Genomic DNA, 15,714 nt, shown 5'->3' on the forward strand with positions numbered 1-15,714 from the left:
AAACAATTTGCTACTAAATCTATCTTGTGAATGCATAGAGTGAGGTTTTTTTCCATTATTTAACTATTGTTCTATATCGTTTTTCAAAATTCTTATCAATGGCAACTCTTACCAGCAGTTGGTTCTTAATTCTTGTTGTGCATTTAATCAAGGGTTATACAGCATCTTAAGTGTAGGTCCTATCCTACACCTGTAAAAGCAATAAAACTTGAAAATAAAAAATGATTCTTCAGTTTGCAGTTGCATAAAACAGTGTTCTGGGAAAAAAATGATTTCATAACAGGAAAAATTGTTATTTGGTGCTAAGGAAAAGTGATCAAAAATAAATAAATGAATATTCTTCCTGTTACCAAAAAAACCCAACACCCTGAAAAAAAACTAGTAAAAATATTTTGTGAGCCTCCCATGCTTTAAATAAATTCTAAGACTACTTTCCAGAAATATAGGATATTTAATTTTCTCTTTAGAAAGATCTGTAATAGCAGTTGTAATCTGCTGTCACGTATGGTAATGAGCTTTTATTTAACTGTTGGTGATCCCTGTGAACAGTATGCTCAGAAGATTGTTCTGCTGTCAGATGCTTATCCAGGGAATGACCAGTTCCATTTTTGTTTTCAGTTTCAATGTCTTAAGCTGATAGGAGTAAGTATCCTCTCAGCGCACATTTAATATTGTTCCTTTTAGAAGAATGATTAGTGTGTTAAAAACACTGAGTATGAATGCAGCTTCAAAAATTATATTTTCCCATTCATTTAAAATCTAAATACTGTTTAGTACTTAGGAAGGGAAAAAAACCTAGAAAACTTGCAGGGTATTTTTTAGTTGACAATGAAGAAAAAAATAATCCTAAAGATATTTTTTGAGCTGCCTTTCTCTAAATACTTTCAAGCTACTTGAAAGAAGTTACTTTTATTTTTTTTTTTTTTAATGCAGAAAAATACCCCTTGTCTATCTATGTATTGTGGCTTCAGTTTCCTCTCTTACCTTGACATGGCTCTGGTTCTTGTTTGGCTTCTCCAGGAGTCAGTTCATTTCCCTCATGTGGGAAGAAATTGAACTTTTCTGTCCCCTTGCCTCTCTCCAGAGGAGAGTAAAGGAGATTTAGGTCATTTATTACTGGATTTGTGTGTTGCTTTGCAAGGATCTGATGAGCACAGATGGAGGAGGACACAGTAGGAGTAAAAGTCCTATGAATTCTAGTGGCAATAAGCTTTCACCTTGGCTGAAATTTGTGAATTCTCTGTGGACTTGTTTTTGTGCACCACAGCAAACACACAACACACAACAAGACTTAAGCAAGTACTCAGCACTGACATTTTCTGTAAGGTATCTGCCTTCAGATACTTTTAATATTTTCATATTTCACTTTAATTTCATTCCAAATAAATAATACTCCACAGAAATAGATAATTTGATTTCCATTTGATTTCTTGTAACCCTCTTAGTAAAGTGTCTCTTTTATCAGCATTTGAAAAATCTAAATGCTGAATATTCAGTAGTATGGTGATATGGTGGCACTGTAGACCTTTAAGTGGACACAGAATGGCCAACATTGGTCTTTCATCCTGGAGGGTCTGAACAAAAATGAATGGAACACAACTAACACACAGGGAAACTTCTGTGCATTACTACTCATCTTATCCAGCTGAGTAATATCAGTTTACAGGAATGGTGAAACAAAATGGATTTAAACTCTTTTCTTTTTCATACAGTGAAGTTATTGCAAGTGCTTGTAGGTGTCAGTATCTTCATGGGACTGAATTTTTCCCAGGAGGTGCAGTAGTGCCTTGAGGTTTGGTAGCGTTAGCTGCTGATCTGGGAGCAGCTGCTCAGTGGGACATCTGACAGGCTTTAGGCTGTGCAAATGTAAATGGTATCCCAATTGGATGGCTTCATACTGAGTTTTTATTAATCTAGAGTCGGAAGTTTCTTGGAAATTTTGCCCCTGGGTGACTGAGAAGCATCCTGCAGTCACCAGGCCACCATCCATGGGATATTTATGGGTTTACAGCAGAAATTCAGACAATTCAGAGCTGTTGCTACTTTCATCTTAGCCATCCATTCATGGAGGATGATGTTAAAAATTCACGACAGAGTACCTCGCTTAATTCCTAAATAAATATGAAACTATTCCATGTGCCTTTTGGTTACTTAAATGCAGCTTTCTTTTCAGTAACACTGTCCTTTCATAAGCTTGCCTGATGCACCGTATCAAATGTCATTTTCTGTATACTTTGGTGGAAGAGATCGTTCAAAGGAGCACATCACAAGATAAATGCTCTTTTGTACAGACGCTACAAGCTTGCATTGTAAATTTCAGTTGCTGACATTTTTCTGTCTCAGATTTTGAAGTGCTTATAGTCTGTGTATTAGCTAAAGGTCCATCACAAGAAAAAACAGGGTGAAAAGACTTAAATTATCATACCTCAGAAACTGGTATGTCATCATGATCTATTTTCTCTGCATCAGTACAAACAAATCCACAGGATGCTGGTATTATGTATGAGAAAACTATCAATTCAAACACTTCCAAAGAGTATATATTTCATATTTATTCATATGTAAAATGTTGATAAGGAGAATAAAACTTTTGTAACTGCTTCTAGCCCAAGGAACAATTTTTAGACAAAACTTTATCATAAACTGTGTTCCAAATGCTTCATACCTTGGAGACGTGTTTTTTTTTTTTCCTTTCTCTTTTTTCCCCCTTTTAATTGGCAAACGTTTTTTTGTTCTTATGGAATTGTACGAGTCATGAGTGATATTAGTATTGTGCCAGTAGTATCATAGATGTAAATACTGGTAAAGTGTTGTAGTAGCTCATGATATTAATTCTATGGCTGAGTTGATGATGCTTTTATTTGCCTTGCCCGGATCAGTCTTATGCTGTGCTGTCTTGTCAAGTTGTCTTCCTGTTGCTTGACCTCTGTGGGTGTGGTTAATGGGGGAGCCCCAGGTACATGACCTTAATGTAGGGCAGGACTTTTGGCATCAACAAGTATAGTCTGGAGGGCAGGACACTTATTCTTGTGTGCGTTGTTGGTGTGAAATTGATGAATTGATGAGCTGTTGCAGTCCATGACACTGAGTTTCTGTTTGAATGAGTACTCTGCTGTTATTTATATGATGTAGCTTAATAACCTGTTTTGGGTTGGTTCGTTTAATAATTTGCATTCTCTATTGGAAGTAGAAAAAAATCAAAAAGATTTGCGTTCTCCAGAAAAATTTCCTCTGTCTGTATTGTGTGTTTTTGTTGTTATTTTTAATCTTTGTAGTAAATTCAGAGTCTTATCTTGACTTTTACATTTGTCTTGTGGTGCCGTGGCAGAGAGCTAGACAGTGAAGCTGAAATTGCTGATCCTGATATTCCCAACCCCGACCCTTACATTTTAGCAGTCTGGAAAGAAATAGAAACAAGCCTTCAACAATTAGAGCCTTGTGTAGGGAATGATACTGTTAGCAAGTGAAGTAAGTGGAAAGGTGACTCTGAGTTGTAGCCATCTAAAAAAAATTTGGAGAAAGCTTATGTTGTTACACTAATAATATTATTGTTGAATTTTTTAAAATGAAAACAGACAAAATCAGGATATAACGTTGAATATTTTGTGTATCAAGTAATGTATCTTAAGTGGGATTATAAAAAACTAACATATAGTTCTAGATACACTCCTTAACTGATGGTGAGGGGCATTAAAATTATAAATTCTTTATTTTTTTTCTGTTTTTTGTCCTAAGGTGACAGTCATTTGCTATGTGTTGGGTAATGGAAGGAGAAAGAGGAAGAGAAGGTTATAATGGTTTGAGGTTTTATTAAACCCAAGCAGATGAAAGTTTACCTGGAGCATATTTAATTTATTCATTGACTTTTTTTTTTTAAATAGTATCCTTCCTGCAAGAACAAAAAATGAATAGCTTTTGACTTTTTATCGTTAGCCTTTACGTCTTCCCTTCTTGCAAATTACAGAAATATATATAAAAGGCCCCCTCAAATTGTTACAGGGAAGGCAATCTTTGAAGACCAAAATAGGCATAAATACTATTGTGTCTGAAATATAAGTTTTCTGTGAATTAATAGAGATGTTTCTGAATTTCTTCTCAACTAATTTTTATAGTCTGCTTCCTGTTGCAAGCCTTTTTCTGCATTTTGATGTCTGTTCCTTGCCTGTAGTCTCTCATAAAGGTTGCCTGAAACATAATCGGGGACTATAATGTTATTCACTCATTATCAAAAAAAAAAAAAAGGTCACATAGTCCTGAGTGTTAGGATAATGCATGTGAGTGCCTTGACTCTCCATCTCATGTCATTGACATTGCCATGGAGTAAAGACAACCCCTTCTTTTAACTTTATCGTAAAGGCTTCTTTTTACCTGATCTTTCTCTGTGAATCTATTTTAGCATCTTCACATTACTCTCTATTACAGTGGGTGTATATTAGTTGGGTCTTTTCTCCCCCGTCAGAGAACCACAATTGAAAATTGACTCCATTTCTGTACCCATAAATCTAGTTGCATATAAAATTTATAACATTCTGAACTTTTTTTTCCCCAATAGCAAGTGAAAGTCCTAGTAATTAAAGGATCACATTTGTAGACAGAGAAGTTACCACAGTGTTCCATCAAAATGGAGATGGTTTGATGGTTAGTACTTGTTTGGAGGAAAGAAGATTTGCAGGATTTGGCTGAAGACCAACCTGCTGAAAATTAAAAGTTTCACACCTCAAACAGAAGCCCATTTTTCAGGAATCAAGGAAGTGAGAGAAAATAATTTGATCGGGAAACTTATCTGTCACATCGGTACCTTACAGTGGGCATGTTTTATTTTATTTAAGGAATTTTTTTTTTTTAATCTTAACATGATTTCTTACCTGCAATTAAATGCTAGATGATAAGAGAGCTTGGTTTTCAATAGTGAATAAAAACTAAGACTTTTCAGAATTTATTAGTTAAGGAATTAATTTATTCTGAAATGATCTGTCCTTGCCACTGAGCTAGGACCTCAAATTCAATGCATATCAAAATAAATAAAAGACAGTGAAAGCTATGAGGTATATAGAGGTATGTTTAATAATGTGGCTAAGGAAAAGTCTGGTGTCTCTTATTCCATATCTGTGTAGATGCCTTTTAGCGAGTTCATTGATTAAGTGGTAAATAGGCATAAAAATCTTCCTGAATGTCAGATACTAAAGCTGAATTCTTTGCATTAACTTGGTAAATACTTAGGAGGCAGTGCCATTTATCTGTTTCATACTGTGTTTCCCTTCTGTGCAGAAGAGAGTTGGATTGACCTTTTACATCAGGAATAAGATTAGGAGCTATTAACTGGCAAATAAATAGAAGACTCTTAGAAGCTAAAATGAAAGTATGGAGTTTGATTTGGAGAAATATATACTATATTTAAGTAGGAAAAATTAATGCAAGTTTCTTGGGGGAAGGGAGCATATTTTATGAATTTTAAAGACTGCAAACTCGCAAGGATGGAGAAGACTCTTATCTGATAATTACTGAAAAAAGGATGAAGCAACATCGCTGTCAAACATTTTCAAGAAAAATGTTACTGATGCACTGTGATGCATTTCGTAACTGCACTACTGCCAGAGTAACTAAAGGCATCATGCTTAAGCATGTTGAAAAATAGGCAGTGAAAGGAATATCTAACAGCAGTGGCTCTTTGTCCAGGCATAAATTATGACTTTGAATACTTTTCATCTTAACATCAAAGAAGTTCATTTTTTTCTTCTTACAAGACAGAAAGGATGAATTTCATCTTTGGATGGTGCTGTAAAGAAATTTAAGTTTTTCTTTCTTCATTGCCCCAAATATGTTTTTGTGGGTTTTTTTTTGTTTGTTTTTTTGTTTGTTTTTAATTTAATTTAATTTTTTATTTTTTACCATTTTTGGATTTAATTAAGCATCTCTCTTGCATTGACTTTTTCCTTGTAAAATCTTGGTGGCAACAGAATACAGATTAGTTGGCTTTTTTTCTTTCTTGTTTGCAAGGGAAGTAGGTGTATATAGTGTTTTACATCTGCTTGTGCTTGACCTATTAGGCCAGTAACAATGGAAAAAAAAAATCACAGACCCTGTCTCTACTGGGATGTAATGAAACACCTAGTATTAGTGTTAGCTAACACTGTTTAACTGCTGCTCTTTACCTTTATGGCAACTGTAGTGTGTTGACCTTGGCCAGATCCCCATCCTACCTGTTTTGCTCAGTTCCTCAACAGCACGAGGAGGGTAAATGAGGTTGACAAGCTCATGGGTTGAGACAAAGACATGGAGATCACTTCTTTTGTAAATCATTTGCTGTCACAGGCAAAACAGACTCATTTTAGGGAAAATTTAGCCAAATTTACACCACAAGGGGATGGGGACTGGGAGCTGCAGTCAGTCCATCACACTTGGTCTCTGCTGCTCCTCACCCTGTTCCCCTGCTCCAGCCTGAAGCACCACTGTGAATAGTTAGCTCTAAGATTTGCCCAAAACTCTCATTGCAAATCTCAGAGTTACTTAATCTTGGGAATTAATGAGATTATGAGCATTTCCCTTGTTTATACTTCATGTTTCTGCCAAGTCCAATAATATCTTAAGATATTATGAAGATTTTACACTAAAATAATTATTAATTAATATTAAGATATTACAATTGTACATAAATAGGAAAAAAACCCTAACTCTTTCAATCCTATAGTACTTCTTTACAAGAATGACTTTCCTATAAAAGGTGTAAGAACATATTTTGTATGTTTTTCAAAGGTATAATTTTTCTGTATAGTTTACTTTGGCATAGGCTTCTAATTTTCTTGGAGTAGGTAGACTGAGGAGGGAGCAAGGTTGTGTATATACATACTTCCAAGACTTCTGTGAGGCTGCTTATTTGGGCAAATGTTCACAAATCTATTACTTTTTTAAATTTAGGTTAATTTTTGACTGTATTTTTGATGAGTTTAATCTGAACCTTCTTCAGGAGGAAAGGCTCTTTATTGTGATGCCCTTCAGGACTGAAAGTATAAGGAAAATCTGTCAACATGAAGGTTCTGAAATCATTAAACAGATGGGTAGGTAAATTTAGGTTAGGAAACTTTCCTGTATCAATGATTCAGATTGTATGCTGAGTTGGGTTCTCTCACTTGGTTGCAAAGGTTTTCCTGGCATGCTCCATCTATCAGCTTTTTTTCTGTGGGATTCATTCACTAAATAGTACCTGATATGGAGTTGTCACTCTTGAAGAAATGAAGCAACTCTGGACTAGGTTAGATGGGAGCCTGTCTTTATCATCCATTCTGCAGAACAGCAGGACAGACTGTTTCATCAGTATAACCTGTATAATCTGTTAAAACATATGATTTCCACTTCCTGCCTTTAGAACTAGGCAGGCACAGCTTGTTTTGTCTTATGTATACTTGTAATACACATTTACAAGATGGACTCTCTTCCAGCTGTAGAAACTTCTGTTATCCTCTCAAATCCATTGGCAAATGGAGCAGTAAACCAAAGTTTTCAAAACAGATTTGACTTGTTGTCCTAAGTCAGCTATTTCCATTGCTAATGTATTTAAAATTCAAGTCTGCCTTTTTTTTGGGGTAGGTCCTCAGAGATATATGATGTCTTCTCTAGTTACTGCTTCAATGATGTTTCTAGCCATTTTATAGCTTACTGAATTTCATGCTACTTAAATTTTGAGATTTCTGAGATATGAAAACCTATGCATTTCTTCCTTTTTCACTGTGAAGAATCAGTTTCTTAGCATTTATCTTTACTTTTTTTTTGTGTGTTTTTTTTTTTTTTTCCCCTTTCCCACTCCCCCCTTTCCTAGGATCGTATATGATAGTGATTTCCTCAGATCATGACCCTGGAGAAAAGACTAGACTTCAGCTTCCAACAATGAAGGAAAATGATACTCACTGCATCGATTTCAGCTACCTTCTGTACAGCAAGAATGGAGCAAACCCAGGCACTTTGAACATCCTGGTTAGGGTGAACAAAGGACCACTGGCTAATCCCATCTGGAATGTCACAGGCTCCACTGGCAAAGACTGGCTTCGAGCGGAGTTGGCTGTCAGCACTTTCTGGCCCAATGAGTATCAGGTAAACTTGCAATAAATTCATGCTGCTTCATAATATTTACTGCAAGGTCCTATTCAGTTTATGTTTGCTTTGGTCTGTTCTGATAGAGTGTTCTCCCAGTGTCCTTAAGTAAAGTGTTCCATTCAGAATAAATAATTATTTGAGGGTGGATATTTTTATAGCAGGTGATTGTTTAAAGTTATCAGTTATTGTATAATATGAAAAAAATAATCTGGAAACAAGCCTTTTTAAAAGAAATGATAAGGTTAAAGTCCAGGAACATCAAAAATTATAAACTCCCAGAAATAAATTGCCTGTGCAAGTGTAATTTGTACTTGTCTTCCCTCCTTTTTTGTGTATGCCTGTGTTACCATGTCTAATTACATGACTGTAAACTGTTTTTTTCCACATGACATTTGTTTCATTTGCAGTGCAGGCAGAATGGTGCTCACCTAATGAGCAGCTGTTCAGGACACGTTTTTTCTCCTGTTTGCTTGCTATGGGACAAAACCACCTGCAGTGTAGGCCTGTTGTTTGGAGGGAAAAATAGTCTTGTTGTTACTAGATGCTGTTATTTGATTTGTTTGATTAACCTGAGAAAGTACCTGCAACTGTTTTGCTTAGTGCGTATTTGACATGAAGGATGAATCTCATACATGGGCATTTTTGTCCTGGTCTCTAGGAGTGGATTAGATGCACTTAGATGAGTTGTTACACCATGAGGTGTTATGTGCTTACAGACCCCTGTCTAAAGATGCTTCGCGTCATTAGTGCTCTTGCAAACAGTTTGGATGTCCAGATAGTTATCAAATAAAGGAGAGTGGCTGCTTTATTTATGGTTTTGTTGAATAGTGGTATTGTAGGAGTGTTTCTTAAAAGTGCCTTTTCTAACGTCTGTTGCAATTGTCCACCACCAAAATGAGGGGAAGTGTGGAGAGAGCAAAATTGAGTGAACGATTTCTCCTGCATTTTGAGGGCCTTGCCTTGGCATAGCTGAGCACAAACAGTAAAAAATGCTGCGCAATTAACATGGCTTCAGGCTCTGAAAGCTAAGACAAAGGAGGATCTGTGCCAAGGTTAAGGTGGAGTCTCTGGTGGTAAACGTGTCCTCAGCTCATATGGACACCTGTGTTAATCCAATTAGAACTGGACAACAGGGTATGTTTCTTTCATGTAGCCAATACTGTAGAAGAAAGATCACGCCTCGCGGTGTAGTAACAGTATATAACGGGTATCCTTTTTGTAATAAACGGACATTTTGCTGATCACATTGGTCGGCTCAGTTTGTCTCGAGCCTCTCTGCCGACAGGGAAGCCGTATGAGGAGCAGCTGAGGTCACTTGGTCTGTTCAGCCTGGAGAAGAGGAGACTGAAGAAAGACCTCATTGCAGTCTACAACTTAGTCATGAGGGGAAGAGAAGGGGCAGGCACTGATCTCTTTTCTGTGGTGACCAGAGGGAATGGCCTGAAGTTGTGTCAGGGGAGGTTTAGGTTGTATATTAGAAAAGGGTTCTTCAGTCACAGGGTGGTTGGGTACTAAAACAGGCTCTCCAGGGAAGTGGTCACAGCACCAAGCCTGACAGAGTTCAAGAAGCGTTTGGATGATATTCTCAAGTACATGGTGTGCCTCTTGGGGATGGTCCTGTGCAGGGCTAAGGGCTGGACTCAGTGATCCTTGTGGTTCCCTTCCAACTCAACATATTCTGTGATTTGGTGCAAGCAGCCTTACTTATATGGTGAAAACTAAGTAATTTACTATCATTTTATGTTTTCCTTTGGTTTTTGTTTCCCTGATTTTAATGTTTTTATTTATAAAGAAATTTAATCTATCAGTGGCATTGAAACTGGGTAAAATTTAACATTCTGAAGCCTGGTTCCTGAAAACGTGGCTTCTGAGGAAGTGTTTTATTAACCCTTTTATGTTGCTGGAAAGTAGCTTTTGATGTGCTTAAAAAAAACCCCAAAACAGGAGCCTTTTATAGCAGTATAGTAGTGATCAACTATAGCAGCATTATATGCAGTAAATCAGGTTTCTGCTGACAGATGGCCAGGCTTGACAATGAAATTGGTGGCTGGGGCCTTATCTTAGCAACATGGCCATTTTTCACTTATGTTATAGCCTTCACATTATCTCTCTATAGACAGAGCTTAAATTCACTCTCTCTCTTGCTTGGTCATCCAGCAGAATATTGAAATCCTGTGTAACCCAGTTTATTTTTGCTGTTAATGCAACCTGCCGTGATTTGTGTCCAACTTGCACAATTGCTTTTATGAAGAGGAGGGGAAATCTGCATGCTGTCCATGCACAACTTCTTGTTTGCACAGAGTTGGTATTTTTGTGGGTTTGGTTTTGGTCCTTTGAGGTCTCAAGGTCAACATTGCTCTTGGTAGATTTTTTCCCCCCCTTAGTTTTGGGTTGTTATTCTTTGGTGTGGAAATATTTTTTCATTTTTCTCATAGGAGTTCTATGCTGTACAGTTCTAGCTCCTGATTTTCGCACTTTGATCTACCGTTGGTCAATGAGTTTAGCTAGCAGTGAGGGAAATAAATGCTGGTTTCTATAACAAGATGGAAGTGGTTCTTTACTAACCTGGGAATTGGATCCCTGCCTGTACTAGCAAGGTCAGTGCTAAAGATCACTGCTGAGCACAACTGTTTGCATGTACTTTGTTACAATCAGGTCAACTTCATTGCCATTTCCTTCGCTTTTAAGTAGGGAAGAGAGTAGAGATTACCTGGGGGTGAATAGCACGGATTGCACTGTAAATAAGTCTTGTGTGGTGACTTCAAAGTTAGCATGATGGCCGTGTTAGTTTTAATAACAGAGTGCTGCACCTAGTACTAATTAGCTCCAAAACAGTATTTCTGTGCTCTGCTGTGCTGTGTTGAAGCTGAAGCTTTATTGCTTCCTGTTCGAAACGAGCAGTGTTTTTGCATACCACTCTAGTATACAGTATAAATTCAACTTGTGCGTTTTTGGATAGATTTAACACTTTCTTTTACTTTGTTGTTGTTTGCTTTTTTTTAATAATCGATTTACTTAATTTTCTTGAACTGTACTCTGATGGACAATTATTTATACATATTTATTTTCTGACAAAACATAGTACAGTTTATTACAATAGTTTTACTGGATCAAACTGAATTTTTATCTAATTTCATACCTCATCTCCTTGTCTCTGATGCAGATAACAGTGGAAGCTTGTAGAGAAGTTCAGGAACAGGACAAACTCATGGTCATACCTCCCCCAGAATAACTTCCAGCCTTGAGCCTATTATGTTGTTCAAGAACTTTGAGCTCAAGAACCTAAGTTGTGCCTTTCTGTATTCCTGTTAGTCCATGGTGGGGTTTTTTGCTATGATTTAAGCTTCTAGTGTCTACAGTATATTTGATAAGAAATTTTAATGTTAATTCCATGTTAGGACTATTCCTGTGGGTTTCTTAAGCATGGGGCCTGTAATTCTTCAGTTGTCATATTTTGCACTTGGGGAGTTTCAGCAGTCCTGTAATGATACCATCTGTCTTCTCTCTTCTGTTAGCAAGGCATCTGCATTTTTTTCTATTCTGCTTGTTTAACATGTGGATGAACTCTCGAAGAAAAGGGTTTGATTAGAGAATCCCTTAGGATCGAGGTTATGATTTGATTTTGATCCTTGTTAGTTCTAGAATCTTTTTTTATCACTCTGTTGGAAATATGCTACATTTGACCTGCCACAGGTTTGCTTCAAAGGAAAAATATTTTGGAATTTTTGTTGTTTAAACTTTGTAACTGACTAGGAATTTTGTCTCTCTGTTTTCTTTGTTGGTTATTATTGTAATTAATTTATTTTAGTTGAGAGGTTTGTTCCTGTCTGGATGAGTTGTTTTGTCTAATGCTTCTGTTCATTTCCTCAAGTTCTCTCCTGCCTTACACAGTAGGTGTTATTCAGCTGCTGGGGGTTGTCTCGTCCTCTTTGCTTCTGTCACAGTCATTTTCCACTTTTCTTGTCATCGTCATCCTTTTTAAGTTTGATTTTGTTTGTTTGGGGTTTGTTATTTGGTTGATTTTTGAACACTGTCAAACTAAGGTCCCTTTTTCCTATTTTTTGTGTGTTCTCCCCCAGAAAATTTGTTTTGCTTCCACAGGATCATGTCTGTTTTTGCTCACCTGTGAGATCCACTTTGTGATGTGAACCATGGGATTTCCAGTTTTGGTTTTATATTACATATATCTGGTGTTTATATCAGAAAAAGTTAAATAAACTCTTGATTTGGAACCATCAATTTCAAACTTGTAAAAAATGAATTATTTGGTTTCTTTTGGTTCTTTAAAAATTCGCTATACAGTAATGTTGCTCTGTAGTTTAACAAATGGGCTGGCTAGGATACTGGCTTCATAGGAATGATCTTGCACCTAGAAGTATTGCTAGCAAAGTGAAAATACTGAACTACACCAAGCAGAAGATCTTTTATCCATTCAGAAAGACTAATGATGTACAGGAAAACTCTAGAAAGCCAAATTATTTTCTTGCCTAATTGTGAATCCTGATTTGGATAATGAATTTGTTCTTTAATACTGATGATTTATAGCATTTGTGAAAGTTTAAATTGCTCCAAGATCTTGGAAAGTTATTTTCCTTTATCATCTTGAAAGGTCTCAAAACTGTAATAGAAGTATAACAGGAGGATGGTAGACTGAAGATTCACTAATGGTGTGTACAATTGGGCCATATGCCACATAAGGTACGAGACAGATTTCTTGAGAAATATGAGAATTTGTTGACTTTTTGGATGTCAGATCACTATTCTGAACTTGCAGAGGTGATACTAAAAACAAACTGCATGGAGAAAAGTTTTGGAAAACAGGGAATTAGATTTGATTTAGTCATTTGATATAGCTAAGAAAGGAAAGCAACAAGTGAAATGGAAAGTACATATAGCCTGTGTGAACTATGTGGAACTGAGTTATAAGCCAACTTAAGAAAAAACTCACCCTACCAAACTCCAACTTCCTATTTATATGACAAATGGCCTTTAACCTTTAAATACTATGTAACATCAATAAAATACAAAGAAAATATTTAAAAAATAAAACCCAAAAACATTCCAAAGGACTGATATTTTCAAAATATTTTATTTAAAATATATTGGAATAGAGAAAATTTCTTAAAATAATATCAAAGACGCACTGGATAAATGAAACTTGGAACTAATGTAAGATTGTTGACTACCTAGGTAAGAATGCAATGTAGAGAGTGCTATATTTGAAAATTTTGAGCAACACTATTAAACAGCCAACCAGTTAACGTTACAACTTGCTGTGTAAGCCTTGGATGTTGAGTTGCAAGCCAGTGAAAATTATCTGGTGAAAATCTCAGCATGAGAGGGAGTTTGGGGACAGAGGAGAGCAGTCTGTAGTCATGTGTGAGGGGCAATGCTGAAATAGGCTGTTATCTGGCCTGGAAAAAGACACAATTTAGGAGAATGCAATAGAGTTCAGCAAAGCTGTCAGTTATATGAAGGGGAATCTTCTTCTGCTTGAAGAATTAGGGGCCTTTTTGGTCTGGTGGGGAAACTAGGCTGAAAAGAAGTGAATGGAGGTGGGTCACACAAACAGGCTTTAGACCCATGAAGGTAACTGGCAGAAGTAGCTGTTGTGGATGCCAGAGGATGCTGTTGTGGATGTTCACTGCCTCCCACTCCCCAAGGTGATGTGTACTTAATTTGGTTTTGGATTCCTAGGCAGACTAAATGTAATTTTTTTTTTTTATTCTGTGCTTATCTAAACCAGCCTGGTCATATTTTGGGTAGAAATGTCTGGCTGTAGATATGAAGACTGACTTTGTCTGCCACTACCAGCCCTACACCTATTTCTTTTGTTTTTGGTTTTTTTTTTTTCCTTATCATTTCCTTTCAATCTCACTTGGAGTAACAAAATATTTTAGACGTCTTAAAATTGAAATTTACAAATTAAACCTTTTAATTTCTTTTTAAAGTTTCTAAGGATTTTCCAAAATAAAGTATGAATTAGAACTTTTATGTTGAATGACTGGAATTTCATTCTAGAAGAGATATAAAAATTGTTTAATGAAATGTGTTAATAAAAGATGAGTTAACTGAATAATTAAAAAAATTTAGGCTAATAGTTATTAAACTGAGAGAGTGCTTTTTTTTCCTTAAACTTGGAACAGCTTGTGTTTGGTAGGTCACTGAAATGTTCCTTGTATAGATACATCATTCTTTAGCTTTCCTTTTGTGGAATAACTCCTTTGAGAATACCTTATGCCTTTAAAAGAATTTAAGGTGACTGTCCATAAACTATTTTGTTTCCAGTTCATTAATACACAATGAAATGGCTTATACATTTGTTTGTTTTCTTTGTCTTCCTTCTTTCCTCCATAGTTTTCACCAGTTAAGGGTGCTTTCAACTGTCTCACTGCTTACCATTATCTCTAATAGCTGAAAATATCTACAAAGAGCAATGATGTTGCTTTCTCATCAGAAACACTTTTTAAACCCTTAAGTGTTCTCCTGACCGTTACTTGCTAGGCAGCACGTAATCAGAAGAATTTTCTTTATACTGTTTATCAAAGAATTACTCAGAGAAATGCCTTTTTTATAATGAACTTTCTTATTGCTTCTCCAAGACTTGCTAGTACAAGCAAAACACCATCTTTTTTAACTGCTAGGATAAACATGAACATGTGCAAGCATATCTATCACATTTCTGTCTCATTTCTTCCAAGATATTTGTCTTTTGTGAGGACAAAGAAAGCATAAGTTTCAATAGAGTGATTACCAGCACCATTTTAATAATTTAGTTCTCTAGATCACAAAGCACTCACAACTCTCAAAGGACCTGTACAAATACTCTCTCATTCCAGTATTCAAACTGGAAAATCATAGTGCAGGCAGTGAAAGTGAGTGTTGCCTGGACAAACCCAGTCACAGCTGAGGTGCCAGCCTCCAGGTTTTCAGTAACACTGTAAGTATTGTAGACTTCCTGAAGCTCTTGATTTTTTCTTAGAAATGATGATGCGGGTTTTGACTGTTAGTTCTGATCTGTGGCATTGTTTCAGTAGGGTTTCATTGCTTCAGTATTGTTCTGCAGGCAAGCCACAATATGCTTCTTTCCATCCAGAGTTAGTTCATTAATGAGCACAGGGATAAGGGAATGATGGTAGTGCGAAAGCAAGTATATATTGTTGATATATCTTGTTGGCCTCTCCCCTATCTACTGTGTTGTCTCCTCCTCCCCCACTCCCTTTTTTTTTTTCCTTTTTCTTAAGAACTTTGAAATTGTCTTATGGAGATGCATATAATAGCTTTCCTAGCTTGGTAGATTTTTGTTAGCCTGTTTTGATGAAACCTAGTTTGTTTTGGGATGTGCTACATTAAAACAGGGCCGATATGATAAATTAGTATCAAAGAATTTTTACAGTTAAAAATAGCATAAATTATTGTTAATCAGGTAAAATCTGTCAGCTTTGTCTCAATCAGTGACCCAAGCTGTACTTTACAAAACACCAAGAACTCGATTCCATCAGGGATGTAGATGAAATTACTTTGGATGCCTTAGTTTTTACAGGCTAAGGACCTGTGGGGTCCAAGCAATCACCTCTCTTACTCTATTCTTAGTCCTGTACTGAAGAAAAACTCAAGTGTTTGTAT

The 15,714-nt window shown here is 36.3% G+C and overlaps 1 protein-coding gene across 14 annotated transcripts in view; it reads left to right on the top strand.

Annotated features, from left to right (window-relative positions):
- PTPRK (protein tyrosine phosphatase receptor type K) overlaps window positions 1–15,714 on the top strand; it is a 397,788-nt gene that overhangs the window by 124,574 nt on the left and 257,500 nt on the right. For all 14 annotated transcript variants that reach the window (XM_027751912.2, XM_039381750.1, XM_039381752.1 and 11 more), the window contains exon 3: window positions 7,814–8,085. In XM_027751912.2, coding sequence (XP_027607713.1) covers window positions 7,814–8,085 — 272 coding nt within the window. The remainder of the gene's footprint in view (window positions 1–7,813; window positions 8,086–15,714) is intronic.

This window comes from Pipra filicauda, unplaced genomic scaffold (genome assembly GCF_003945595.2).
Source record: "Pipra filicauda isolate LSUMZ 115617 unplaced genomic scaffold, ASM394559v2 scaffold23_size5868930_pilon, whole genome shotgun sequence".
Taxonomy (NCBI): Eukaryota; Metazoa; Chordata; class Aves; order Passeriformes; family Pipridae; genus Pipra; species Pipra filicauda.